We start from the raw sequence: 25079 nt of genomic DNA on the forward strand, positions 1-25079 counted from the left end.
GTCGCGCATGTTTTATCGCCATCATTTTAGATCACATTCGTTTGATCTGACATGTCGATTCAAAATCAAAACAAATCATGACCAAATGCTCACCATCCAATGTACCACGCACATTCTTAAGATTTTTTCCTATTTATTATTCGTTACTTAACTTCCTCCACACTCTCTCTTCCGCGATGCACAGTGCTACAATGAACGCACGTCTCGTTTCCTCTGACCGCTGTTATGTACAAACGAGACCCAAATCAGCACCGTCTCCCCCTTCTGCAGGCGGACCACATTACATAATCCAGCGATTTCGGCCCGCTACCCGGCTGCTGCTACTCGATTCCTCCATTCTAGATGACGATTTCGGTGTTGCCCAGCTCCTCGTCCGAGGGCAGTACAATCTGGGCCGGGTCGACAAAGTCCTTGCTGATCGGTTCCAGTCCGGCCGCCTCGCGACGTCTCAGCTCGAGGTACGCTTCACGCTGGGCCCAATCCTGCAGCTGTGGATCCGGCACGTACGCCCAGTAGGCCGAGCCCAGCACCAGGCACAGTGTGACGGTGAAGAAGAACGACGCGTTCATGGCGCTGCGGTCGTTCGTTTCATCCTTCCGGTCGAAGCCATAGCTCACCCAGTTGCGCCCGGTGCCGACCGATGAGGCAGCCGCCCCACTGCTCGATGCGGCCGCCTTCTTCGACACGTCGAGCGTGGCAGCGTCGCGGTTTTTCTGCGAGGACGAAATCAGCCGGGCACTGCGTAGCGAGTGGTTCACCAGGTTGCGCACCAGTGGCGCGTTAGATAGTCGCACTAGGCTGGACATTTTGCTGCTGGCCGGCAATCTTCCGGAGTGTAACTTTCCGGACCGAAGGAAAACAACTTTTGCAGTGAACGATTTCGTTTTGTTTTTTTTCTCTTCTCCTCAGTGTCGTTTTGACACATGACAGCAGGGCGAATGTGATCTAAACTTGGCAGGTGATTTAACCCTTCATATTCCTTGCTAATATGGAATGGTGTAAATTTTAGACCGACAAAAAGAACCAATTCAATTCTTTCTTTTCTTCGGCGATGAAAGAAAGCAATCCCTTTCGCTTACATGACATAATTTTTAGATTTAATAAAGATAACGATACTTTATCCATTGTTTCATAGATTGACTAAACTTAGGCATAACGTAAAGCGCAAGATAAAAATTATACGTGTGTACTTTATCCGGCGAGTCACCCAGGGCAACCAAAATGCACCAAAACATTGCTCCGTCGTGTTCCTTTTCCGTTCGATGGTCGCAGCTCCGAACCGGGTGCTGAAAGATCGTTCCAACGGGTTGGATTGCTCCCTATGTACAACATCCAACGCGATTGCACAATTACCGACCGTTCGTCCCTGTTCCGCGTTGTCATTCGCTTCATTGCAGCGTTGGGGCAGGCATGGTCATTAGCGGTGGCTGCTGCTGCTGGAGCTGTTGCGGCGGAGCGCCCGACACGGGAGCGTTAGTGAACTGCAGCCCTCTGAGCGCTTCCGGCTGAATCGTTGCACTGACCGTTATCGGCGGCATGCCGGGCAGGGAGATGGGTGTCGTAACGGCGTTGCTTTGGAATAGTGTGGATGCGGCCGGAACCGAACCACCAGCACCCGCCGGTTGGTGGTGGGCGGGCGATTGGGACGGATCCGGGATCGGCTGCACCTGAGGGTACGTGGAGTACATCTGTACTGGAGGTTGCGAGCCCCAGGGTTGCTGTGGTTGCTGCTGCTGGCTCTGCAGAAAGTCAATCGTGGTGGACATGGCGTAGCTGTTGGCGCTCGGTGCCACGGCAGTGCTACCGCTGGTGGGGGCAGCAGTCGAGCCATACATTTGGTAGAAATCACTGGCCAGTGTCGAAGGAGGTGGCACAGTGCTAGCCATCGAGTAGGGATTGGCGCCCGTCGTTGGTAGTAGCGAGGGAACGGACGATGTTGGATAGGAAAGGTTCGCCATCGGTACCTGCTGTGGACCAGGTTCACCGTTCGATGAAGGATTTTGAACTAAAATAAGAATATAACATTTCAAATAGTAAGAATCCTTGAATATTCAACGTTTAATCACAGCTACCTTGTTCAGCGGAACCGGCCGGGGGTGTATAGATGGCAGGACCGACGTGAATCGGTGGTGATGCTACTTCTCCCGGCTGACCGGCATTATTGTTGTACGCCGGTTGCGTCGGTGTCGTTTGCGTTTCCACATTATTGTTCACCTGATCCGTTTGGCCCGTCGCTGTGGATAGAGTAGCGAACTGGTTGGCCAGATCGCCTACCACCGCCGGGGTTGTCGTTGCCGTCATGGCTGTCATCGTGTTGGTGGGCTGTGAAACCGTAAGCAGATCATGGGCCGCATTGCTAGCCGGTGTAGCGAACGTATTTGCTAGCGGGGGCACCATCGGTATGAAGGGCATGGAGCGGTTCGCATTCGTCGTGTCCACCGTCGAGCCCGCCATCGTATTCTGCGTCGCTGTCGTCGCGCTCGGGAACATGGCCGTACTGGCCACCGGAACAACCGGCACGGACTGTGCTCCACCATTCAGCGGCACCTTTGCATCAGCCGGCATCATGCGAATCGGTATCCGGTGCAGATACCCATATCCAATGCCACAGCCGAGGCTTCCTTCACCACCCCACTTCGAGTTGGGCGTAATCGTCACCTCCCGGCACCGGTCGAGATCCGTATTGTACACGTACATCTTCAGCGGGCGACCTTCGTGCGATTCGATCAGCGTAAACAGATCCTCGCTCTCGTGCAGTATCGAATCGGCACCGATAATGTAATCCGTGAACGGGATCAACCCAGCTTCCTCGGCCGGGGACGACGGATGCACCTCCAGTATGTGCCACACGTTCTCGTTGGCACCCTCGAACGAGCAAAAGCGTATGCTAACCCCGAGCAGCCCCTGCCCGCCCCAGGTACTGCTGGGCGTAATGTCCACCAGCCGGATGTTCTGCGTCTTGCTGCTGTACACCGTCATCTGGATCTCCCGGTCAATGTTTGCCTTCAGCAGCTCCTTCAGCGTATCGTTGTCCTGGTCCAGCCGAGTGTTTCCGATGGCGAGTATAAAGTCGAAAAATGCTTCCAGCCCCGCCGTCTTGCCCGGTGAGTTGTCTTGCACCTGTGCAAACAAAAAAAGTGACCGTCAACAATTAAGCCCGCATCAACAAACCAGAGCTTTCCACAAGGCCGACCCGCATTTGCAGCGGGAAGGGGGGAAATGCGCTGGATCGAAATTGAACACGTCATCTGTCGGCTTGGCGCACCTACTACAGTGGCCCGAAACTTACCCGCAAAACATGGTATCCCTCGGTTCCGCCTCCCGGTACGGCAATGCTGTGCGATAGGCCCATGTCGTTTACCTAGCAGAGCAGTTTTATCTTGCAATTCGATCAATTATCCACTTTTGTACAGCCAACGATGCGAAAGCCCAGCCGTAGGGAAGGAAAACTTTTTTTATCTCTTTTTGCTTGGCTGCAACAAACATTTGACACTGTCATAATAATCCGCTGGCTTTTGGACGGAAAACTGGGAACGCGATCCCACAGTGCGGCTGTACAAACCTTGTGACGGATGTGACAGCTGACGCAAGTTGACAGTGCGCTTGTGGGTGAAGGGGAGGAGGGAGTTGCAGGAGAACCAAATAATAACAAACGTTTATAAATAAACATTCCGTCGCGGGGGAAAAATCGTGATCGCGAGGTTTTTCTTACTTCCGACCGACCGAAGATCGTGCAAACGGGAAAGCTCGTGCGGGAATCGTCATTCTTTGTCCGTCGGTTGCGTCGTGAGTGTGGTGAAAATTTCGTACAGCACGGCTGGTGTTCTGGCACGCACCCGTTCGAGGTTCTCTGGAATTGCGATCAATTTCAAAGTGTTTTTGGTTGATTTTCAAATCTAGCTCACAAATTTCATTTTAAAAGTGGCACTGTAAGGATACGTTTTATTCCTTTTTAAACCCTTCCTGTGTTGTGTGTAATAGCCGTTTCGGTGTGTGCGTGTGTGTAGAAAAGTTACAAAAGTGTCGGCCCAAGGTAGTGCTGGTGCCGCGTGCCGTAAGCGGCGTACGCGGTCCATAAACCGGGAAGGTACGGCAAAAATGACTAAAGAATCGGAAGACCTGGAGCGGGAAAAGGAAACCCTCCGGGAGCGTGCCATGATGCGGGTGTACTACGCCGCCAAGGAGGGCTTCTGTACGCAACTGTTGGCCTTGCTCAGTGAGATAAAGGATGAGGAAGAACGACGCGCCATCGTGAATCAGGTGAGCTCTCCATAACCATCCCATTGGATCGACTAGAAAGTCATTCTTTTCCCACACACAGAAACAGAACAGAAAGCACGAAAATCCTCGCCCTTCTTTTAGCGCAGCGTAAAATAGAAGCGGCTACAGCACCACTTTAGGCAAAAACGCTTTACGCTCTCGTCATTTTGGCAAACGACCATACGCGAGCGAAGCCGCACTGCCCCGAACCGCCCACACCTGCAGCCCTCGTGCCGATCATCGACGCACGGGTCCGATCGGCGCACCGTTAATGAACTATAAAATTGTTCGCCAAGACACACACTTTTGCATCACACAGCAACACCGTTGTGTTTTGCGGGTGGAAGCAAGCGAGCGTGTGAGCGAGCGAGCTATTGCGGTGTCATCTCGTAATTTCTGCTTCTAATTTGGTCACATGCAAAACCACACAGACAGCTGCAGAACACCACGCGCTGCTGCAAAGGAAGGGAGCGGGTGAGATACGTCAACCATCCATCGGTTCCCTGCTCCTGCCTGCGCGAGTAAAACTGCTGCTACGCATCGGAAAACCCATGCTCGCGTCACCAGCTCGTTGCGCCTTGTAGTGTGCGCCGCCGGTCGCGTAGTGTGAAGCAAAGCACAACCCCAAACAAATTCGACCGACTTCCGAGCACACATACAACACATGGGACTTCGTTTCTGCAAACATTGCTGTTCTTTTTGGGAGTGGGAGATGTGTGTTTGTATGTTTGTTTCACGGTCAAGGATAGGTTACGGATTACAAGTTCTTAATGCAAATTCAGGGATCCGAATCAAATTGGCCAACACTGCATGCGTGTACCGATCGCTGAATGATCGCTCTTCTAATGAAATGAAAACATGTTATGATGAGCCGACAAAAATGCGTTGTGCAAACAGCTCCTTCTACTTTCGCGCAAACACGCCAACACAAAGACGCAAATGGGCGTGCGGGTGGCGACACAAAGACGCAAATTGCGCGTTTTAATTTAAAACCGATGCGTGTGTTGTTTTAATTTTGCAATAAAGTTTATATCCATTGGGAAAGGCAAACCGCAATGTAAACTGATACACACAAGCCATTTGTTTTAAACATTGGGTGCAGATCCTTTTTTTTACTGGTCTTTTGCATGTATTTTGACACGAACCACGTCCACGCCATTTTGACTTCCGTATACATGGTCGTTAAAATGCTGTGCTATTTTCAAATCGCTTGCACACCAAGAGCACCAAGAAAGAAGCGAAAAAGGAGAAACTAAACCTTAACGAGCTCAATGCCCCGAAACAAAGGCTTCTGGAAGGGCGTCTGCAAAGTTTCAAACTCGGAATCGAGTCCATCACGAATGAAATCCCGATTTAAAGACACTTTAAATAACTTGATACAATGATTGAAATATGTAGAAGAAATCGTTATAAAAAGTGAGTGCAATTTGTTGCAATTAATCAGAAAACCCCGCAGAAACAGCGCTGCCGAGCGCCGGATGGAGACGCCCGGTTTGTTGTAGAACAGCGTGCGGTATTGCGTTCTATTTTGCGCAAAATGGATCACGAAATGTGCTCGTTTTGGACATAAAGAAATGCTCAATTTAAGCATATTATAGCGCGTTAGTATTTTTTTCATAATAATGTGTAATACGCGACGAATGTTGCATTGGTATGGCATTTCGCTTCGCAATCGCACCAACACACCCCAAACAACGCGCCGACATCACGCCGTTTGTTGTTGCGTTTTTTTTTGCTACCTTTTTTACTACAGCTCTATTTTTCCGGATCGTATTCTAAAAATAGTCCCACGCCACGATCATGTGTAAGAGTGGGGCGTTTCCTTTATCGCTGGCTCGTGGTACGAACAGGAAGGGGGAAAGGGACTGAAGGATAAGTTCTTCTGCCGTAGTGCGGCATGAGAAAAACGTCCTTCCATCCACTATAAAGCCGACAGCATCAGGTCAATGACGTGTAGGAGCAATCTTGGTCGCCATTAGAGCATGAGTATCGCATTCCCCGATATAATTGGATGGAAAAGAGCTCATCACAGGGTGCTACTCAGCATCATCTTCGTCTTGGTAAATCGCGCAAAAAATCTACTACACAATAGCTTTCGATGTGGTTGTGGCATGTGTTTTTGTTTTCGGTTTCATTGTTGATTCACCGAACCAAAACGGGACACGCATTTGCGATGCGAAATTTTCAAAAACAAAATGCAAAATTAAATACGATCGTGATCGTCGCAGCATTTCTTCTTCCGCCTCATTGTGTTGGGTCCGTTTTTGAGAGCTTAAAACAGTCCATGATTTAATTTCTCTTGCAATGTAATAAAACTAACCGAGGGAGTCCGAGGCCATCCTACTAGACGTGTTACAAATCGCAGACCGATGACGCACCGGCGGTAAGCGTCGCAGGGAGACGAAATGTTTTGAATTGGTGCGAATTCGCAAATGACTCAACGTCAGCCACTTGAAACGCAATAATAATGCGCCACCGTTGGAGATTAAAGCGCATCAAGCCGCGAATCAGACGCCTCTCCTACGTATTGTGAGGAAGTGGGATGAGACTTTTCGGTATTCCTTCCTCACCAAAAACTCCCAATTTAGAATGGTTTCATGTTCCCGAGCTTGACCCGATTCCGTTTGTTCATCGCTTTTAATAGCCCTTGACACATCGTTTGAGTAACCACGGGTAATTTCTCTTTCTTTGCCTCTTTTTAGGAATTCTACGAAGACGATCACCAGGTGTATACGCCACTGATTGTGGCGACGCTGAACGGCCACCTGGAGGTGGTGCACATCCTGCTCGAGCTGGCCGAACCGGACCTCGAGAAGGAGGGCTGCGTGAAGGTGCACGGCGAGCTGACCGATGGTGCCACCGCCCTGTGGGTAGCGGCCGGCGTTGGCCGCCGTAACATCGTCAAGATGCTGCTCCAGCACGGTGCGCAGGTCGATCACTGTACGAAGAAGGGCTCGACACCGCTGCGGGCCGCTTGCTTCGAGGGACGGTTGGATGTGATCCAGTATTTGATCGAGCACGGGGCGAACGTTTGTACGGCGAACATGTACAACAATACGTGTGTGATGATTGCGGCGTACAAGAACTACACCGATGTGCTGCAGTATCTGCTCGAGAAGGGAGCGAAGGTGAACGAGCAGGCTCAGTGCGGTGCATCGGCCCTTTACTATGCGGCCGAATGTGGCCACGTGGAGGTGTGCGAGATACTGCTGGACAATGGGGCGGTACTGTCGAGGAACACGTTCGGGTTGACGCCGGCACTGGCAGCTGCCGAGCGAACGCGCGAGTCGGTGGTACAGGTGTTTCTGCAGCGTCCCGGGCTGCTCACCAAGTTGGAGCGTATCGAGGTGATGGAGCTGCTCGGTGCGTCGTACGCGAACGATAAGGATAACTACAGCTTGGTGAAAGCCTTCCACTATCTGCTTTCGGCAATGGAGCTTAGGTTTGTTGGTGCTAAAATGAAAATGTAAATGCACAAAATACTTACGCTAAACAATCTTGTTTTCTTGCAGATACGAAGATCCGGACAACATCATCCGCAAGCCATTCTTTGAGCCCGTTCCCGCCTACGAGCACTGGGTCGAGTGTCAGACGCTGCAGGATCTGCTCGCCATCCGCTACAATCACAACTCGCTGCACATGGAATCGCTTACGATCCGTGAGCGCATTCTCGGCCAAAATCCGGAGGTAGCACACGCCATCGTCTTCCGCGGTGCAATCTGTGCCGACAATGGACGGTTCGATCGGTGTGAAAGCCTCTGGCTGCATGCGCTTCGTCTGCGCCAACAGAACGGGCTGCAGGTGCAGCGCGATCTGCTCCGCTTCGTGCAACTGTTCTCGCAAGAGTATTCGATCAACGAAACGATACGATTCGACAGTGTGATCGCGGTGCTCGGTGCGTGTGTCGATGAGCTGCGGTACAATCAGCAAAAGATGGCCAACCCTGGTCCGCGGGAAGATCTGGAAGCGGTGGCAGATAATTATGAGATGAATATCGTGACGGTGCTGTACCTGATTACGATCATTACGAAGCTGCTGCGCAAGGAGCAGTTCGTGCGGACGGAGGAGCAGACGCTGCAGATGTACCAGATGGTGTACCAGCTGAACTTGATGATGGTGCGCTTGAGGGATGACCAAACGTTGCTGCATCTAGCGGTGAACGGTGTTACGCCGGTGGATGACTTTCACACTGATGACGTTTGCAGGTACGAATGGTTGCTGGAGTTGGTGAGAGAGAAAGTGGTGCTTAGTGTTATCCTTTCTTTGAAATAGATTCCCCTGTGCGGACACTGTTAGGCTGCTGCTGAAATGTGGTGCTTCTGTCGATGTGGTCGACAATGATCGAAATACGCCTTTACACACGCTAACTTCAACTGTGAGTAACTGGAACCGTGAGCAGGATTTAATTGAATCGCATCTAATGATGACTTTGCTATGTTTTAGCTACAATCGGCTGTGCTGCGTATGCCGGACGCGAATGTAAAAACGGTAGTGAAAGAAATCACGGAAATGTTAATAGAAGCTGGCATTCATCTCGATGCGGTTAACGCGGACGGGTTGAAAGCATCGCAAGTGTGTGTGCAAAGTGAGTGTTCCCGTCATAATTAGGTATCGATATTGTTTACTAAACAGCTGTCTCTTCCCTTTAGGCTGTGTTGCCGCGTTCATCAAAAGCTACGAAACACGTGCCATCAATCTGCGCTGCCTTGCGGCACGAGTGATTGCGCAGCATCGGATCCCGTACCGGAAGCTAATACCACGCCAGCTGGAAGCCTTTGTACAGCTGCACTGTACACCGAAAAGCTAGAAGCTAGAGATGTTTCAATTACAATGCAACTTTGGTTGGTCTGATGATCGGCCCCCAGAGGCGCATGACAAGCCAGCCAGCGGAGCGTGATATAATCAAAATGTAATCCACCCCAGCCCCCGTTCTACGCAATGGTTTTGGGGCTCCGTCTAACGTACATCTGTTTGAATGGATATGTATTAAATTTTCAGAAGATTTAATAAAAACTAATGCCCAATAATGTATACAAAACGTGTGTGTTGCGTAGCGACTAAACTGGATGAAGTACTAGGCGTCTCCTTCACGAAAAGGAAAGGGTTGTTTAAAAGGTCCATATTTGCTTTCAATGTAAGGAAATATTTGAAATAGTTCACAGCAATTCAACGATATTGTGTGAATAATTTACTACCGCAGCGGGCAAATCGAAAACGTACACCGGTTACGTGTTAAACCGTTTGCAGTGCACGTTACCCTTATTGTCGAAGGTAAAGTTAGTTTTCCCTGTAGATTCTACAAAGCGGACCACCTGCAACTACGGACAGCACACAAAAAATGGTCCTTTTTGTTTTATATGCTACCAAAATTTTACCCACTCGTCCACGCCGAAAGAAGGAGTATGTTGGAAAAGGTCAGAAGTAACTACTGGCTGACCCGGAAAAGTGTTCCGACAAAACAATGCACAATGGGAAGTTGTTTTGTTTTTTGGTCGCAACTGCTTCGTTAACGACCTGGTCAGCAGGTGTGCTGGTACTGACCGAACCTATCCTAACGTCGATGCTAACGTTCGACCCGAGCTTCGTAAAAGGGTACAACTTTTTCCGTTAAGCCCGAAGCTCAACACGGCAAAGCAGCTTGATTATGTTCGAGTTTCTGGCTAAAAGTGGCCCTGGCCCTCGCCTGGCTGGTGGGGGATGGTTTTCGTCGTTAGCTACCTCATGCCCAAATCCCCCGCACGCTCTGCATCCCTTCCGATCAATCCGTTCGACCGCTCGCACCCTTATGAATAATAAACAGTGGAAAATGAGGACGGTGGACGAAGGAAAGTACTCATTGCCCACCGTTTTCCCCCGCTTACAACAGTTGTGTGGTTACTCAGGCGTGTAGATACTCACCACGAAACCATGTACGAAGGATGTTTCGTCCTTTTTTCACCTTGCGCTCCTTCCCTCCGTACGGAGTGTTCGAGGGAGACACGAAAAACGCAAATGGCATTTGCGTGCTACACAGCAGCAGCAGCAAGACCAGCTGGAAAAAGCTTTGGACACAAAATGGACAGGAAATGCGTCCTTCGTCCACCACTTTACCATGTCCCCTGTGCCCATCATCATTAACGACCCGCTCAGGTTCATCCTTTCCTCCCTGTGCCAGGTGGTTCGTTTTCCGAAATGCAACCGTCCGCAAAACAAACGCACTAATACATACACGTACATCCATACGCCACGGGTCAATATAATAATCGTCATCCGAGCGGAAAACTGCATTTTGCTCTATTAATTCCTGGCCCGGAGTCCACATTTTTTGTTCTTCCTTTCATTCTCTCTATCTCTCCCTCTTTCGCTTTGCCTTGCTTCCGGAGTGTCGTTTTTTATTCTTCCCATCCGTTCGACCAACCTTTCATTTGATTGTGTACGGTCCGGGGGTGGGGTGTGTTTGTTTGTGTGCACTCCCACACTCCTACTAAAAAGAGAAAGGCAAAATTAAAAAAAAAGAGGGAAAACACACTCACACACGATTTATAAATATTTGAGCTTCGGCACAAAGGAAGCAGCTGGCGGGGAGGTTGGCAGCGCAATAGAAAAGAGCATCGGTACGCGATTGATGTAAAAACAAAAGCGCAATGGAAAAGCGCTGGTCCAGGCGGAGAATAGGATGCACCACCACTTCAGCGATGCACTACGCGTAGTGAAGCGAATGCTGCAGGCCATATGGTTTCCACGGGGAGTGTGTTTTTTCCTCCTTCCTTTGAACTATTGCTGTTAGTTTGCACCGCACTTGTAGATTTGAAATAACTGGAATGCGAGGGAGAATTTTTAATCATACCATTTTATCCGAAATGAAGCAAATTAATTATTTCTCTACGATAGAATCCAAGCTGCAAATGAAAGAGCTTCGATGTTTTGTTCGATTGATGAATTGTTGATTAAATTTTGAATTGATTTTTTCCCATTTGAAATATTTATACCGTTGAATTTAAAAAATCTAATATGAAAATGCAATAAAAGGGTTATTTAATCAGAAAAACTGTACAAAAATCGTTAAAAATGGTGTGCAACATTACGAATAGCTTCTTCGCACGGAATGATAATTTTGCTTTAGAGAAACCATTACCCTCATTACTGTTGATAGCTTCCATCACCGCTGCGGTGCGGAATAATACAAAAACAAATTACATTTCCCCATCACTCCTGTCCTATGTGACGGGTCAGGAGTATTCCCGGCTCAAACACACACCTGACGACATATCGCTTTTCCATCATTATCGTAGTCCACGCCGCAAGACAGCAAGCAAACGCACATCGATCCGTTAGCTTGCGGTGGAATGGCCCAGGATCGATCCAAACCTTCCCCCCCTCTTACCCGGAAGGATGTACGTGGATTCGTATGTCCTTCACTAAATAGAGCGTGGACATATGGACAGTCAGGACAACTCTATAGAGACAAATACAAAGAGAGAGAGAGAGAGAGAGAGAGAAAGGGAAGGAAAAATACGCCGTCAACCCCTAATCAGCAGCTGGAATCGGATTTATCGACAACAGTGGCACACATCGCCCAGCGGCACACGCCCTTTGGGACACGTCTCGATGTGTCTCCAGCGGTGACTATCTGCTTTCCCGCGTCGCCAGCGCCTGCCCTGTCACCCCGGGAAAGGGTGTCGTTCCATCGCGATAGAGGTGACATTTTAATGACCCGTTGGAATTCAATTTTTCTACCACAGGACGGGACACACACACAAAAGGACAAACACTTGTAGCTACAATAAAAAAAAGTAGAACTGGAATGAGAGAAGGGTAATGGGTATTAAATTTAACGAGAAAAGTTAGATTATTATGACGTCGGTGTGACGTTGTTTGACTGATTGACCGTGTTGGACGGCGTGTGCGTACTTTACTTTAGCTTTACTCACACTATTTTCGTCGGTCGATCCACCTCCGTAATTCAGAAGTTTTCAGTTCCTCTCTCGGTTCATTTCTACTGTCCAATGCATGCTCTGGGAGGGGTAGAAACTAATGTCTTATTTACCACATCGACCGCTACAAAACGCGTCTCGGTGCACATTGATTACACATCGGAACCGATGTTTCAATCAAGCCCGCCTGAGGAGCCGTATTGACGTATCTAGACAGCCATGACCTGTTACAAAATCGGGGAAACCAAACATTTCTATTTACGTCCACGCGAAACGCGTCACACGATGTGATGGTTTCGTTCTTCAGGTAAATATTTAAAAAAGTAAAAACTTGTGCTTCTGGAGAGTCCGGTCCAATACCGGTACGTAAAGAAAGAAAGTTTATTTATTGCTAAAAACATCTCCGATCCAAAGATTAGCATTCATTTTTAAATGCTTTGCTTCACTTATCAGTCCACTAATACGGCCTGAGTGAGAGAGAGAGAGAGAGAACAAAACACTTAAAGCAGGGGCGTTCAACCAAAAGGGCAATCATAAATTCTCATTTCTGCAATCTGAAAAATTGGAATTTACACTATCGCTGTTACTTTTTCTATATTTTCAGTCTACAAGTGTATTGAAATATATTATTCAATGTCGTAGTCAAAAGCATCCCCATGGTGTGTTGTAGACCCCTGACAAGCAAGCAAGAGAGCCAAGTGCTCCAACCGAGAGGAACACGGCCTGATGCACGGACCAACACTGCTCGCCATCTGCCAGCTGCTCTCAGAGCACTCTCGCGAGCCCAACGGACACCGCGAGACCGTTTTTGTTATTAGACGTGGGGTTGCGAACGCAAACAAACCACGTTGCCGCGCTCGGTGCACATCATCCACGGCACGATCCGTCCTAATGGCGCAGAGCCATCGAAACCGGCATCGAACGTAAACGTTGCTGGAGCGCGCGTGTTTGTCGTAGCCGCTTTAGAAGCAAAAACAACAAAAAATAGACCTTCTTGCGTGTGATAGACCCTCCACCATACGGTCTTAGTAATCCACCCGTCGTCGTGGATCTCTCGCGACGAGTGTCTGTTCCAGTTACGAGTATCCAGATGGTGCTCAACACGTGATTACAGTGTAGTGGACGCGACCAAACGTGGATCAAACTGTGGCTGACCGGACCAGACAACAGAACGGTGCAGAGGGCGGAGACGCACTTTAGAGTGGAGCACCAAATTTAGACCCTGGATTGATAACGACCGCGAAAGGTGATAACGATCGGCGCGAATTATCGCGCTTCCCTTTTTCTCGGCTGGCAGGGTCGAGGACGCACCACCATCATCGTGCTTAATTAGAGTGTGTGAACGAATTAGATTAATTTGTTTTTAACCACTGGCCGGCGTAGTGGTGTGCGATTGTGAAACTGGTGTCACTGAGATGGAGCATCACATTCCGGCGAGGACTTGCCAGTGCAACGACGAGTGTTGGTGTTTTGTGAGTGTACAGTTTGCTTAAACAAAGTTGTGATACAGATAAGTGATCAACATATTGTGGTAATGGAAGAAAATACAAATTAAAAAACCACCATTCACCACCATCGCCATCATCATTCGAGTGTAATCAGCAGGGCAACAAACGAAAGTGACTGTGCTTAGGCTTGGCTGGTTGGATTTGCTGATGTAGTCACATAAAGCAACGAAAGCAAAAGAGCGACAACAAAAAATAGACCACGACCACGAGTGGACGACGATACATCCCGCTGATAACGAGCGAACTTAATGAAATGGTCACCGCCGCTCCTGCTGACGGGTTTAACGTTCGGTTTTAGCGACGACAGAAGGTAGATCTCAACCGCAGGAGGGACGGGGTGAACCCCGGGTGAAAAGGGATATCACAAAAGCTCCCAGGGCGTACTGTGGTAGTAGTGGTGGTAGTGGCCCAGAAACGGAAACACTGGATCAATCCATCTAGCAGGCGACGTCGGCAGCAACGAACCAGTAACTGAGTGACACGTACTCACAGCTCTTTCCCGCGATATCCTTAAAACGACGAGGTAGGAGAGACGGGGGGAAAAAACGGACAGTCACCACCAACACCCGCAGGTGAGTCCCAGTGGTGTGTGCTGCCATTAGTACGTGTCCGTGTGGTTTTGTTTTGAATGACAGGAATCAATTCGCACCCGGCGACAGTAGCTCTTGCCTTGCCCCTGTGTTGGACAGTTACTATCGCGCTTTTCCTTTTGTTTCATCACACAACAGATACCGAACAAAAGATACAGGTTGCATTTATGGCGTTGAGGTAGATCATTTTCTCTATCCAGGACGATGGAATGATGAAATATGAGCGGATTATTCCGTTTTAATGGGAGGGAATCTTTCTCGATCAACCCACTCGATTCTAGGCTTTTTGCGATCTAGCGTGCACTGACTGCACGTTACCATGGACAATTGGAAGCTTTTATCAATGTCCCTTTTATTGGATTTTAGCAGAAAAAGTAGAATTATTCAACAATTTCACTCTAATCGTTACTTTGTACTGGAAAAATCGATTCCATTTCAAGGTCCCACATCACCGAGCTTAAGTTTGTTTTATGTAACCGTACTAAATGCATCCACATGATATCGCTCTTGCGATAACAACTGCTACGAGTGCAACACAGCAAATGCATTTGCACTTTAAACAGCAGCTTTCAACAAACAAAACTAACGTGAACTCATTTGTACTAAGCGATTGAAACAATCGCATCGCTGTTACCCAAACCAAGAACGACCGTTTAGACGTCGTCGTTTTGTTCAACGCCGGCCTCGTACCTCCGCTCACTGGTTCCTGCCGTCTTCAAGATGGCCATTTTTGGGGGGAATGCACGTGAGTGGAATTGTAAAGTACCCACCGACTTACCCCATCCAACCGTACCCGGTAATTCACTCAAGGGGTATTTCCGAATCGCCCACATGCGCTAGACGTGCTTACTACCGTTTTGCTCCCCACTCTTCTCCAAGCCAATCGCGAGCAGAACGCGTCGCAAAAATCGTGAAACGTGCGCACCCCCTTCCCCACCAGCAGCAGATAGAAAACACACGACGCGTACACCAGAACCATTCAAGGACAAACCTCAGCAGGCCATGATGATGTATTGATAACGAATGTTTGCGCGCGCTAACACTAATGTATGTCGCAGCCGGTGTCGTCCTGGCTACGGGTTTATGTTTTGGCTGTGCGCTAATCGCTCCCAGTAATTTGCAATTGTTGAAGTCTTTCTCTCTCTCTCTCTCTCTCTCGCTCTTTATTTCTGCTCAAATACTGCTCAATGTAGCGCGTTTCGGTACTTTCTTTGTTTGCCCAAAGGCGCTGATGGCGTTATCGTCACCTGAAATCAAATGATTCTTGCTACCTTTTTGCCTTTTGCTTCCACATTTTCTTTACCTTGGCACACATATTGGGGTTAATGGATGATGGAGTGAGTCGCATATTTGTATTTTCGGACAGCAGGACGAGAATTTCAATTATCACTGGAGTCGCTTTATTAGCGTGAAGAAATGAGGAATTTGTGCTTCGACTGAAGAGTTAATCCGATAACACGTAGCTAGATGGTTGAGATGTGACGTCATCAGTTTTGAAGTGGAATTGCCCAGAACGGCTAGTAACTGTGTTCTTGACATTGGATTTTACACCACTCTAATGGGTCGAGACAGTCGGGACAGTCAAGTTCTACATCGCTTAATTCTATTCAAAGCTAACCTCAACAAACACTCCCATATCCAACGTCGACCCGTGTACCGAGGTGTGTAGTAATCTGATAAAAAAAACTGACCCACAAATATTTGGCAAAGATAAATAACGTCTTGTGGCTTTGGCTACCCTTAAGCCAGGCCCTCAAAGCTGGGTGTGTCCGACAAATCTGAGCTCGAATCAGATTTTATTGAACACTAAAAGAACACTAGACCGTATCGTTCGTCTGCTAATTCCTTTCGCTTTTATGACACTAGCCCTCTGTATAATTACAATCGTAACGCACCGTGAATCTGATTAGTCGCGAGTTCAATTATTATTCGCACAACACATCCACACACACACACACACACACACAAACCCCCATGATCCAAAATAGTGACGGAAGGTTTCGAATATCCTGGCATGCATGTCGGACCCAACCCCAGGCAAACTCGGCGGCGGTGTGTACCTCGTATAATCCTAATTACTCATTAGCCGAGACGAGCCAGCGGACGACCACGCAATGTACACCAACCAGGAGTTCCCATTTTCGGTGCGGTTTTCGCTCGAAACATTGAATCACACACTAGCCGGCGAGTGTGTCCCATCATTTCCGATGACACGCAACTGCCACAGGACATAACCGAAGTACCGAGTCGGGTTAAATAGTTTAACTACACACACAAACCGAGACCTCGCCGACGCTCGCCGCAATGTGTGGTTATTCCGTTCCGAGCGCTAAATTATCGCTCCTAATCCCAAATCTAGACCATAATCCGGCATTATCTTGCCACGCCAATAAACATCATCCTCTTCCTCCGCGTGTGCACACGGTCGAATGCCCACCGGGCTCGTGGACCTCTCGTTAGACATGCATTGTTGTAGCCTCCTCCCCATCATCCTCAGCACGCCGTGATAAATGTTTGTGTCCATGTGTGCTTCCGAAATGTGCCTCCTTGTGTGCCTCCATCCTTTCCCAAAAACTAATCGGTAAACAGGCGATCTAAAATCAAATCGAATGAATAGAGTACGGAACTCGTAAATCACGGCGATACAACTCACAGGACCACCGAGTGGAAGGAAGAAAATCAATCGAAATTACCCGTAAATAGTGGACAGGATACCGTTTTTCGGAAAACTGTCCCTGCTTGGAAACTCAATTAATGGGGCCGATTTTCGGAGTTGTTGTACGTTTGGTGAGCTGGAGCTCTTCTTCTTCTGGTTAGTGCTGGGCTTTTTGGGTCTAATTTTCCGTTCATCGAACTGTACGAATACGAGAAAATGGCGAAATTAGGAGGTCTATTAGGAGGTTGTGTTTTGATTGCTCGTTTGTGTATTGGCCAGACTGTCACTGGCTACTGAGATGCGTTTCACCAAATTCCGTTTCGTTTTAATCCACCATACATCGCTCCAACTTACGCTTCAACCCAACGGCCCATCCGTTCTCGATCGAATATTCATAGCCTACTACCGTTGTTGGCCTGCCACAGAACAGTTCGTTCAGTCAGTCCTTTTCCCCCGGTTCACCAAACCAAAAACGACGATCGATTGGGAATGAAGCAATGAATTACATTAATTGCCGCGTTCGGTTCGCTGCACCGTAGGAGGAAATCAAAAGCCACTACAACTGACCAGCAAAGGGGAGTGGAATTCGTTACATCCAATCCATCATTTAACCGCAAACGACAGCTCCAAGAATGATGGCAAATGTGTGAAGCGATTTTTCCGTGTCCTGGTCCCTTTGCTTATCGAGCGGAATCCGCGAATGCAATAAATTGCACACGGATGGGCTTCTGGTCAGCGACAGAACATAAAAACTGCGTCTTCCCTGTGGAGGCTTGTGAAGGAATACGGGGAGGCTCTTTCAATTATTCACCGCTTTCACTACCGCGATTGACAGTGCTTGCTGCGTTGTAGTGAAGGTTAGAAATGGAGGACAAGGACAGACGGTTGGAAAGGGAGACACACACATACTTTCATTAAATTAATGTACCGTTTCGTTAGAGAGGATGGGCTGGAGTTAAAATTAAAATAACATTCCATCGCGCCTGTCCCTTGTGTGTGAATAGTATTCTCTCTAGAGTGTTTTATCATTGCATTTGTGCGATTTTGTTTGCGGAAATGTATTAAAATGTTGCGAAAATTAAAGTCCTTACCCTTACGCGGTGAAAGAATTCCAAACAAATGTGTTGAAATGTCCCCATTCCCTTGGGGAAGTGTTGAAGGCGAACCCGAAACATCGTTTAGTGGCTCCATATGGTGTCCGGGATTTTTTATGTTCGTGCGTGCCAGCCCACGGTTGGTGACCTTCGGCGGAGGATGTGAATAAATTCAACCCATTTCTTTAACCCACCCCCCGTCCGAGGTGGACTACGAAATGCAACGAAAAATGCAACGATGATGGCTGTGGAATAGGAGCGCACTATAAATTCTGCCACCGCGAGTAGAACCACCGTCGCAAGGCCAGCTTTATGCAAATTGACTTCCGGATTTCGTGGCTGCAGCGGTTCGTTTCCCCCCCCCTACCTTCCACAGGGTGGAAGGTTACACGTGCACGAACCTTGGCAAAACGGTAGAAAGCTATTTCACAACGGTGCAAGCATAAGGGCTCGCTTGCTAATGAATTTTACGGGAGTTTTCCAGTTGCCACTGGAGGAAATGGTACAAACACGTCACTTCAATACGTCACTGCGATGTGACTCTGATAACGCGCGTTGCAAAATCGCAGCAAGCGCTCCGGTTTTGTCTTTCCTGCACGATCACGATCGATCTGTCAAACCGGCTGAACCGAAGCGTACGTACGTGTGCGTCATAGGTCCTGTTCAGGCCATTCAAGTAAACCCATCGAGCTGCGACTCGCTTATCAGCTTCATCATAGAGAACCATTTCTAACATCTCTTTCTCTCTCTCTCTCTCTCTCTCTCTCTCTCCTTCTCTTCTCTCTAGATTTCCGTAGGCGTAATACACCAAGGGACGTGCAGTCCGTACTAGAGGTTCATTTGCAACGCTACCGTGAACGTAAAAAGATGATTATATTCCTCTACCTGATACTGGTGCTGGCCTGGGCGCTACTCATCATCATACTGAAATGCAAGAAGGCACGCGCCAAACGGCTGGCCGAGCAGGAGGAGATGGCACAACCGGTGCACGTGGTACAGATCGGCTCCAACCTGTACGACATTATGTCACTGCACCGGGACAACTACAGCGGTGTGTACAGCTGCCTCGAGCATGGTACGATTGCGCAACACCGCCAGCGTGCCTCTGCCAGCGTCACCCACTCGAATGCGGCCTTCGTCGGTGACGATGGTTCCATCTATCCAGGAAACGGGATGGGTAAGTAATGCCCGCTGCGCCCCGCCCAGAATCAACCCCTCATTGCTTACCGTTTCCTTCACAGTCGCCCTGGAACCACCACCATCGTACGAGGAAGTGATACGGCTTCCGGCCTACTATCCCAAGGTGGAAACGTTCGTGCCGGAAATGGTCGTTCCACCGTCGACGGGACCGCGTCCCCACACGGTCGCCACCCAACCGCCGCCGGTTCCGCTGCATCAAGCGCGCGGCAACACAATGGAATCTAGCACGGTGGCAACGATTTCCCCGTCGGCTGGGACAGGAACGCCAGCTGGGACGCAAGAACAACCGCAGACGGACCAGACGGTCGATGCCAATGGGAATCGTATCAAAGGTGTCTCGTACACCGGAACTACCGTCACGATACAGACTGCAAACTCGTAACCAGGAAGTAGGGAAAGAGAGAGAAAGCGACAGTTAGAATTCAATAAGTGCCTGTGAGTGCGTTGGTGATGAAGAGAGTGCACCAAGGATTGCACAACACCAAGCTCCGCACCGAGCGTGTGTGTGTGTTTGCTGCGGCACAAATGGGGGGGTTGCGTTCGACTGAGACAGGCCACACACACACAAACACAGACAGGACACAAACAAAGATTAGTGCATATCTCAAACATACCCCCTTCTTCTTTTAGTGGCATAGTTTTTGGGTTTAACTTGTAATTACAACGTTCACGGCTTTACTCGTCTTTGGCGCGCCACAGTCACACGCACAAACGAAAATGCATGCGTACCACCACTAAGGACATTATTTATTGGTAGACGTTTGTTTGTAACCTAAGTTTTAGACGCCCTCGCGCAAAGAGTTTTCATTCCGGAAAGGGGAGACTTGAGTCGTTGGGGGAAAATAAATATAAACAATACGAATTACTTAATAATGCTCCGTCTTTCTCAATACGTTTGTAGTGGATTTTGAAGAGAAAGCCTTCTCAACCGGTTTTACGTTAAAAACCAAACATTTTGCCTCTTTATTTCGAACACCTTTTGCTAACAAATTCGCAAATTTACGCTTCCCAACAACTTTACATACACACATGGCACAATACGGTTAGTAGAATGAAGAGTAAAATACAACAGAACGTTTACGCTTTCCCTCCCAACGCGAACATGAACACACCTACGCCACTAAGGTCACATTTTCCGTCTACTGAACTTACCGACTATCATAAATAACATCCTTTGCCTTAACCGACTCCACACGGTTGAAATCCCTATGTACAGCAATTTACATAATTTGTTCGCAGTGCGCGGAAAAATCGATCCAAAACAACAACCTCGGTACTACGCCCCACTCACAGGCTGGTCGTTGCTTGCAGCTTAAAGTACCGACTACGACTCTCCACCTCCTGGTGTGGGCTACGCCTTCGCTCGTCCACCGCGTAACAGCTTGCCATCGATGGTAGATGCCGATGTTCACCCTTAAACCGTATCAGACCCCACACGAACGCTACCAGACTGGTGATGATAATGATCGTCCCGAGGCCCTCGAGCAGCACGCGCCCACCGTGTACGGAGGGTAGCCGAGCGACTTCCGCTTCGGCCGCCAGCTGTAGCTGCCGAAAGTCGGGATCGTCGCGAATGTGGTTCGACAGTACGCCAACACTTTCATCGCCATCATCGTCCACGTTGTCATCGTTGTCATCATCACTGTCACCGTCCGCATCGCTGTTGTTGTCGCTGTAGTCGAGCGGATCCGGCACGCGATGATCGATACGATCACTTCCCTGGTTGGTTTGGTCGGGTGTGTCTTCTTCGTCATCTTCACTGTTGCCTTTGAGTAGCTCATCCCGATCGGAATCATGCCGGAAGTCGGAAGAAATGCGATCAAAGTCCGAAATGTCCGACTCGTTCGTCTGACGGGTGCTGATTTGCAGCTCCTTCTTTATCGACTTTCGCTTCACTGTGTTGATGTGGGGCCGGGGCAGAGTGGCCACTTGGCACACGCCGAGATATTCGTCCTTGGAGATGTCCTCCTTCATGATGAGGCAAAATTTGTAACTGAAACAATAAAAAAATAGACATTCATTAATTTTGATAACATTTTAGAGTAACAATCGATTGAGATATCGTACCTAGCATTACTCTGCAAATCGTACGCCCCTAGCAGCTTGGCATTGTATGTATATTCCAATGCTGTCACAGGTTCTTCCGGTTTCACTATACACGAGACCTACCAACAAAAACAGAAAAAAGACAAACATTAGAATTGAGCTCCAAATCAACCCATCACTCCTCTCTCCAACTTACCTCCGAGTTGTACAGTATCGTCTCAGGATCATCGGTGTGAAAGACGTACACAAACCGACAGGAATAATCATCCGTGCCCAGAAGCCAACTCAAGTAGATGTCACTTTCGTCTGTAAAATTGACCTCACGCAATCGGACCTCCGATCCAACGTCTCGCACATACGACGCGTTGTTCTTTAGCTTCAGCATTACCTCAATCGTCTGGAACGTATCATGATCGGTCTGCTGTTTGTTTCCACCCTCGCCACAGGTAAGCGTGTCCGGTGCGAGTTGCAGTAGATCAGCACCCTCCAGATACGGCGGTGTGGCACAGATTGCTCCGAGAATACCTTGCGAAGCAGGACGAGTACCGGCCAGCCAGTGGAGGAATGGTTTCATCGTACAATCACACACAAGTGGATTACTTTCCAGTGAGAGACTGTGCAGCTGAGTCGCATTGACCAATGCGTCTTCCGCGATCAGCGAGATATCGTTACCATCCAGCCGGAGTTCCTTCAGGGCAGGTAGCGGAGCAACAACGTCCGCCGTCAGTGCGCGCAGGAAGTTGTGCGTAAGGTCGAGAATGATAAGCCGCGGCAGATGCTTGAGAGATGCATCCGAAATGGTAACGATGCCATTATGGCCCAGATCGAGCATCTGCAGCGAGGCTAGGCCCGAAAACGCATGATCTTCCAGTACATCGATCTGATTGCTGCGCAGCGAAAGCATCTGCAGGTATGGGTATGTCTCCAGCGCACCATTGTGAATGCTGGAGATGGAGTTTTTGTCCAGGTACAGGATCTCCAGCCCGCGTATCCGAGGCAGCGTAGTGTTGTTCAAAGGTCCTCGTATTCGATTCGAATGTAGATGCAGCTCCTTGAGACTGAAGCAAGAGGCGAGCGCTTTAAGGCTTTCGGGTGACTCTCCCAGCTGATTGCCGTTTAGCTTGAGGTGGAGCAGATTCTTCAGCGGCACCAGGCTCTTTGGAGCGATCAGTGAGATCTGATTGCTGCTCAGCTCTAGGTAGGAGAGTTTGGGCACTGCCAAGAAATCACCATTCTGGAGCGCTTTGATCTTGTTGAACGAAAGGTCCAAGCGATCGAGTTGCCCAACCGCTCCGAGGGACTGCATCGGGACACTTTCGAGAGCATTGTTGGGTAGTCCGAGCGCTTGCAGTGGCGTCCGAATGCCGGCAAATGCCTGCCGGTGTACTCGCTTTATCGCCCCAGACGAGATCACTAACCCCTGCAGGGAGACGTTTTGAAAGATGTTTGCATCACTGATGCTAGTCACGTTTTTGAGCGTACAGTCCAGCAGTGACACTTCGTACGGGGATCGTCGTAAGCTGTCCGCTATCACCTCCAGCCCGTGCAGATCCCCGCTACAACGCAGCGTGTGCGGTAGGTCGCAGCTACACTCTAGATTAGTACCTTCGGTAACATTCGGACAGCGCCAGTCGCCCAGATCGCGGGTGCGCGGTTGTAGCGCACCTTCAAAGCGCTTACCATACGCCGTCTTCCGATCGTACGTCGGTTTGTTGACAAACTTCCTTGCGGTCCAGGCCGTTCCGAACGCATCCTGCGCATTCTGGGCCATATCGTCTTTTGTTCGATTGCTACTTCTAATGGTGGTGGAGTCAGGTGTAATGGTGGTGGTAGTAGGATTACTGTTAAAACTAGAAGAAAGGCGAGGAGTCCCCGACAATGGTCTTTGGTAGGCGTACGGTGCTGACGCTGCAGGTTGACTAGCGGACGTAAGATTGTTGCTGGATGGCGTTCCTCCTCCAGCGATACCTGCCGTCTCGGCGCCATATCCTATGGCAACCAGCTGTCCAACGACTAGACATGTGTAGAGTAACTGAAATCTGCAACGAAACGATATAGGGGATGAACAAAAAACAGACGTTCGTTAGTTTATGTACAAAAAATGGATTCTTAAAAGTAGACATCATTCTTCTTAATGCAGGCACAACACCACCAACAAACGTCAAATGTCTAGTTCATTGTCATAAATTAACTTTTGCATCACAGCCACCTTCGATGTCTTCCCGCCGTTCTCCCCAGTGGGCTGCTTTTTTATCAACAACCGGTTGTACTACTGATGCACTTTGATCTCTCTCAGTCGATTAGCGCCCTCCACTCCATTCAAACGTGTTTCATAACAAACGCCACCTCGAGAGAGCTCTAATTCCATCGCTACGATCACTGGGATGGCGGGAGGAATTCTAGCTAAGGCATTTGCGAGACTTCTGAGGAAGCCACTCGCACGGCGCTGATCGTTAACGAGGTCAATCAGTCTCGCTGTGTACTTCGAAGACGGTGAATCGGCTAACGCGCGTGCAGTTAAAATACACCGCAACCTAATCATGATGCGTGGAATACGTCACAACTTCAGATCAGCGTCTGCTATCAGTTTTGTGGTGCTAATTTTGTTTACACTCTACCACACTGGTGAGGGAAAGGTGTACGAAAAGTGTACGCTGGCCAGAACGCTTGATCGGCAGAAGATCTCCTCGCGGACGCTGATATCCAATTGTGAGGCCTGAATTCCACTGTGGAGTGAAGAAGTCACTAACTAAAGGGCTATCTTTCCGTACAGGGGTCTGTCTGGTGATGGCCGAGAGTGGTGCTGATACCAGCAAGGTGACAAAACTCCCAAATGATTCCGCCAACTATGGTATCTTTCAGGTAGGGCTGTTTAAGAAAACTTCCAAAAGCAGATGTTGTATAGTGTCACTTGTTTGCAGATCAATAGCAAAACCTGGTGCCGGGAGGGTCGAAAGGGAGGCCACTGCGACAAGAAGTGCGAAGGTGAGTGTTACGCTACCATCAGTAGCTCCGAACGCGTCTAATAAATCACCCAAAAAGGATGACACACATGTGGAATCCAACTCATTAGGGTTCTAATAGGCGGAAATAGTTACACACTGATCGCTGCTATTTCAGGCACGTGTTAGCGTCAAATTGTACGATACACAGTCACATAATTCACGCCATATCATGTGTTATTATCTCTGCAAATTCCGGTGTCGAAAGGTGTTCGAACTCTATCGACACATTTCCACGACCTGTCCACCCTTTTAATTTGCTTTGCTTTCTATTCCCTTCTTTGCTCTGCTACCACTATTTTGCTAGACTTTCTGAACGACGATCTCACGGACGATATCGAGTGTGCGAAGCAGATCTACAATGACAGTGGGTTTGCCGCTTGGAAAGGATGGGTTAACCGCTGCAAGCAAAAGACGCTGCCCGATCTGTCGTCCTGCTGGAACTAGGAACTTCTATAACACACACTTTACATGACATTATTGGTAATAAAACTATTTGATTTCATCCCACCAAAACACACAAACGTTGCTAAACACGTTGCTTCCTACACGTGCCAGATGATATCGGCTGTACTGTTGTGTATGTCGCGGCACTTTTGGACATGCCGATAGCACCCGTTGTTTGATATCACACAGCCCTATCTCTACAGGTGCCAAAAAGGGGTACCCCTTCACAAGCCACTTGTCTCACCGGGCACAACTTTGTTACCATGTCCAAGACATTAACTAATTGTATTTGCACGATCGTCATTGCCATTGTCCGGGCAGCCTAACATCGAAGCCTAAACATCGAATGTCGCACTTTACTCC

General features: G+C 48.8%; 6 protein-coding genes and 1 long non-coding RNA gene across 9 annotated transcripts in view; 3 read left to right on the plus strand and 4 right to left on the minus strand.

The window, feature by feature from the left end:
* Positions 1 to 113: 113 nt before the first annotated feature.
* Positions 114 to 960, minus strand: LOC5667146 (NADH dehydrogenase [ubiquinone] 1 beta subcomplex subunit 11, mitochondrial). The gene has a single exon (XM_001687893.2). The coding sequence runs from the start codon at positions 804 to 806 to the stop codon at positions 339 to 341; it is 468 nt and encodes a 155-aa protein (XP_001687945.2). The 5' UTR covers positions 807 to 960; the 3' UTR covers positions 114 to 338.
* A 115-nt stretch (positions 961 to 1075) lies between these two features.
* On the minus strand, positions 1076 to 3700 carry LOC1269800 (Golgi reassembly-stacking protein 2). Its single transcript, XM_308450.5, has 4 exons — positions 3563 to 3700; positions 3290 to 3473; positions 2073 to 3120; positions 1076 to 2005 (listed from the first exon to the last, which is right to left on the minus strand). The coding sequence occupies exons 2-4, from the start codon at positions 3350 to 3352 to the stop codon at positions 1389 to 1391; spliced, it is 1728 nt and encodes a 575-aa protein (XP_308450.5). The 5' UTR covers positions 3353 to 3473; positions 3563 to 3700; the 3' UTR covers positions 1076 to 1388.
* Positions 3701 to 3745: 45 nt separating this feature from the next.
* On the plus strand, positions 3746 to 9298 carry LOC1269799 (protein fem-1 homolog B). Its single transcript, XM_061651555.1, has 6 exons — positions 3746 to 4260; positions 6963 to 7702; positions 7773 to 8465; positions 8533 to 8635; positions 8704 to 8845; positions 8910 to 9298. Exons 1-6 carry the CDS (start codon positions 4099 to 4101, stop codon positions 9065 to 9067), a joined length of 1998 nt encoding a protein of 665 aa, XP_061507539.1. The 5' UTR covers positions 3746 to 4098; the 3' UTR covers positions 9068 to 9298.
* Positions 9299 to 12348: 3050 nt separating this feature from the next.
* Positions 12349 to 20091, plus strand: LOC5667141 (uncharacterized). Of its 2 annotated transcripts, XM_061651579.1 has the most exons (4): positions 12349 to 12480; positions 12778 to 14253; positions 18809 to 19198; positions 19263 to 20091. In XM_061651579.1, the coding sequence occupies exons 3-4, from the start codon at positions 18889 to 18891 to the stop codon at positions 19601 to 19603; spliced, it is 651 nt and encodes a 216-aa protein (XP_061507563.1). In that variant the 5' UTR covers positions 12349 to 12480; positions 12778 to 14253; positions 18809 to 18888; the 3' UTR covers positions 19604 to 20091. The 2 variants fall into 2 exon arrangements, with proteins under 2 accessions (XP_061507563.1, XP_001687944.2); XM_001687892.2 differs by lacking the exons at positions 12349 to 12480; positions 12778 to 14253 and adding an exon at positions 18638 to 18656.
* Positions 15994 to 18499, minus strand: LOC133392196 (uncharacterized). The gene is made up of 2 exons (XR_009765527.1): positions 16965 to 18499; positions 15994 to 16865 (listed from the first exon to the last, which is right to left on the minus strand). It is a non-coding gene; the product is annotated as an uncharacterized LOC133392196 (long non-coding RNA).
* A 62-nt stretch (positions 20092 to 20153) lies between the features above and the next one.
* LOC1269797 (uncharacterized) overlaps positions 20154 to 25079 on the minus strand; it is a 31056-nt gene continuing 26130 nt past the window's right edge. For both annotated transcript variants that reach the window (XM_061651505.1, XM_061651506.1), the window contains 3 exons: positions 21464 to 23306; positions 21289 to 21386; positions 20154 to 21214 (listed from right to left, as the gene is read on the minus strand). In XM_061651505.1, the coding sequence (XP_061507489.1) occupies positions 20509 to 21214; positions 21289 to 21386; positions 21464 to 23306 (2647 nt within the window). In that variant the 3' untranslated portion in view covers positions 20154 to 20508. The remainder of the gene's footprint in view (positions 21215 to 21288; positions 21387 to 21463; positions 23307 to 25079) is intronic.
* LOC1269798 (lysozyme c-1) lies at positions 22764 to 24785 on the plus strand. The gene is made up of 4 exons (XM_308448.4): positions 22764 to 23976; positions 24041 to 24129; positions 24189 to 24252; positions 24577 to 24785. Exons 1-4 carry the CDS (start codon positions 23808 to 23810, stop codon positions 24714 to 24716), a joined length of 462 nt encoding a protein of 153 aa, XP_308448.3. The 5' UTR covers positions 22764 to 23807; the 3' UTR covers positions 24717 to 24785.

Source organism: Anopheles gambiae, chromosome 2 (genome assembly GCF_943734735.2).
Source record: "Anopheles gambiae chromosome 2, idAnoGambNW_F1_1, whole genome shotgun sequence".
NCBI lineage: Eukaryota > Metazoa > Arthropoda > Insecta > Diptera > Culicidae > Anopheles > Anopheles gambiae.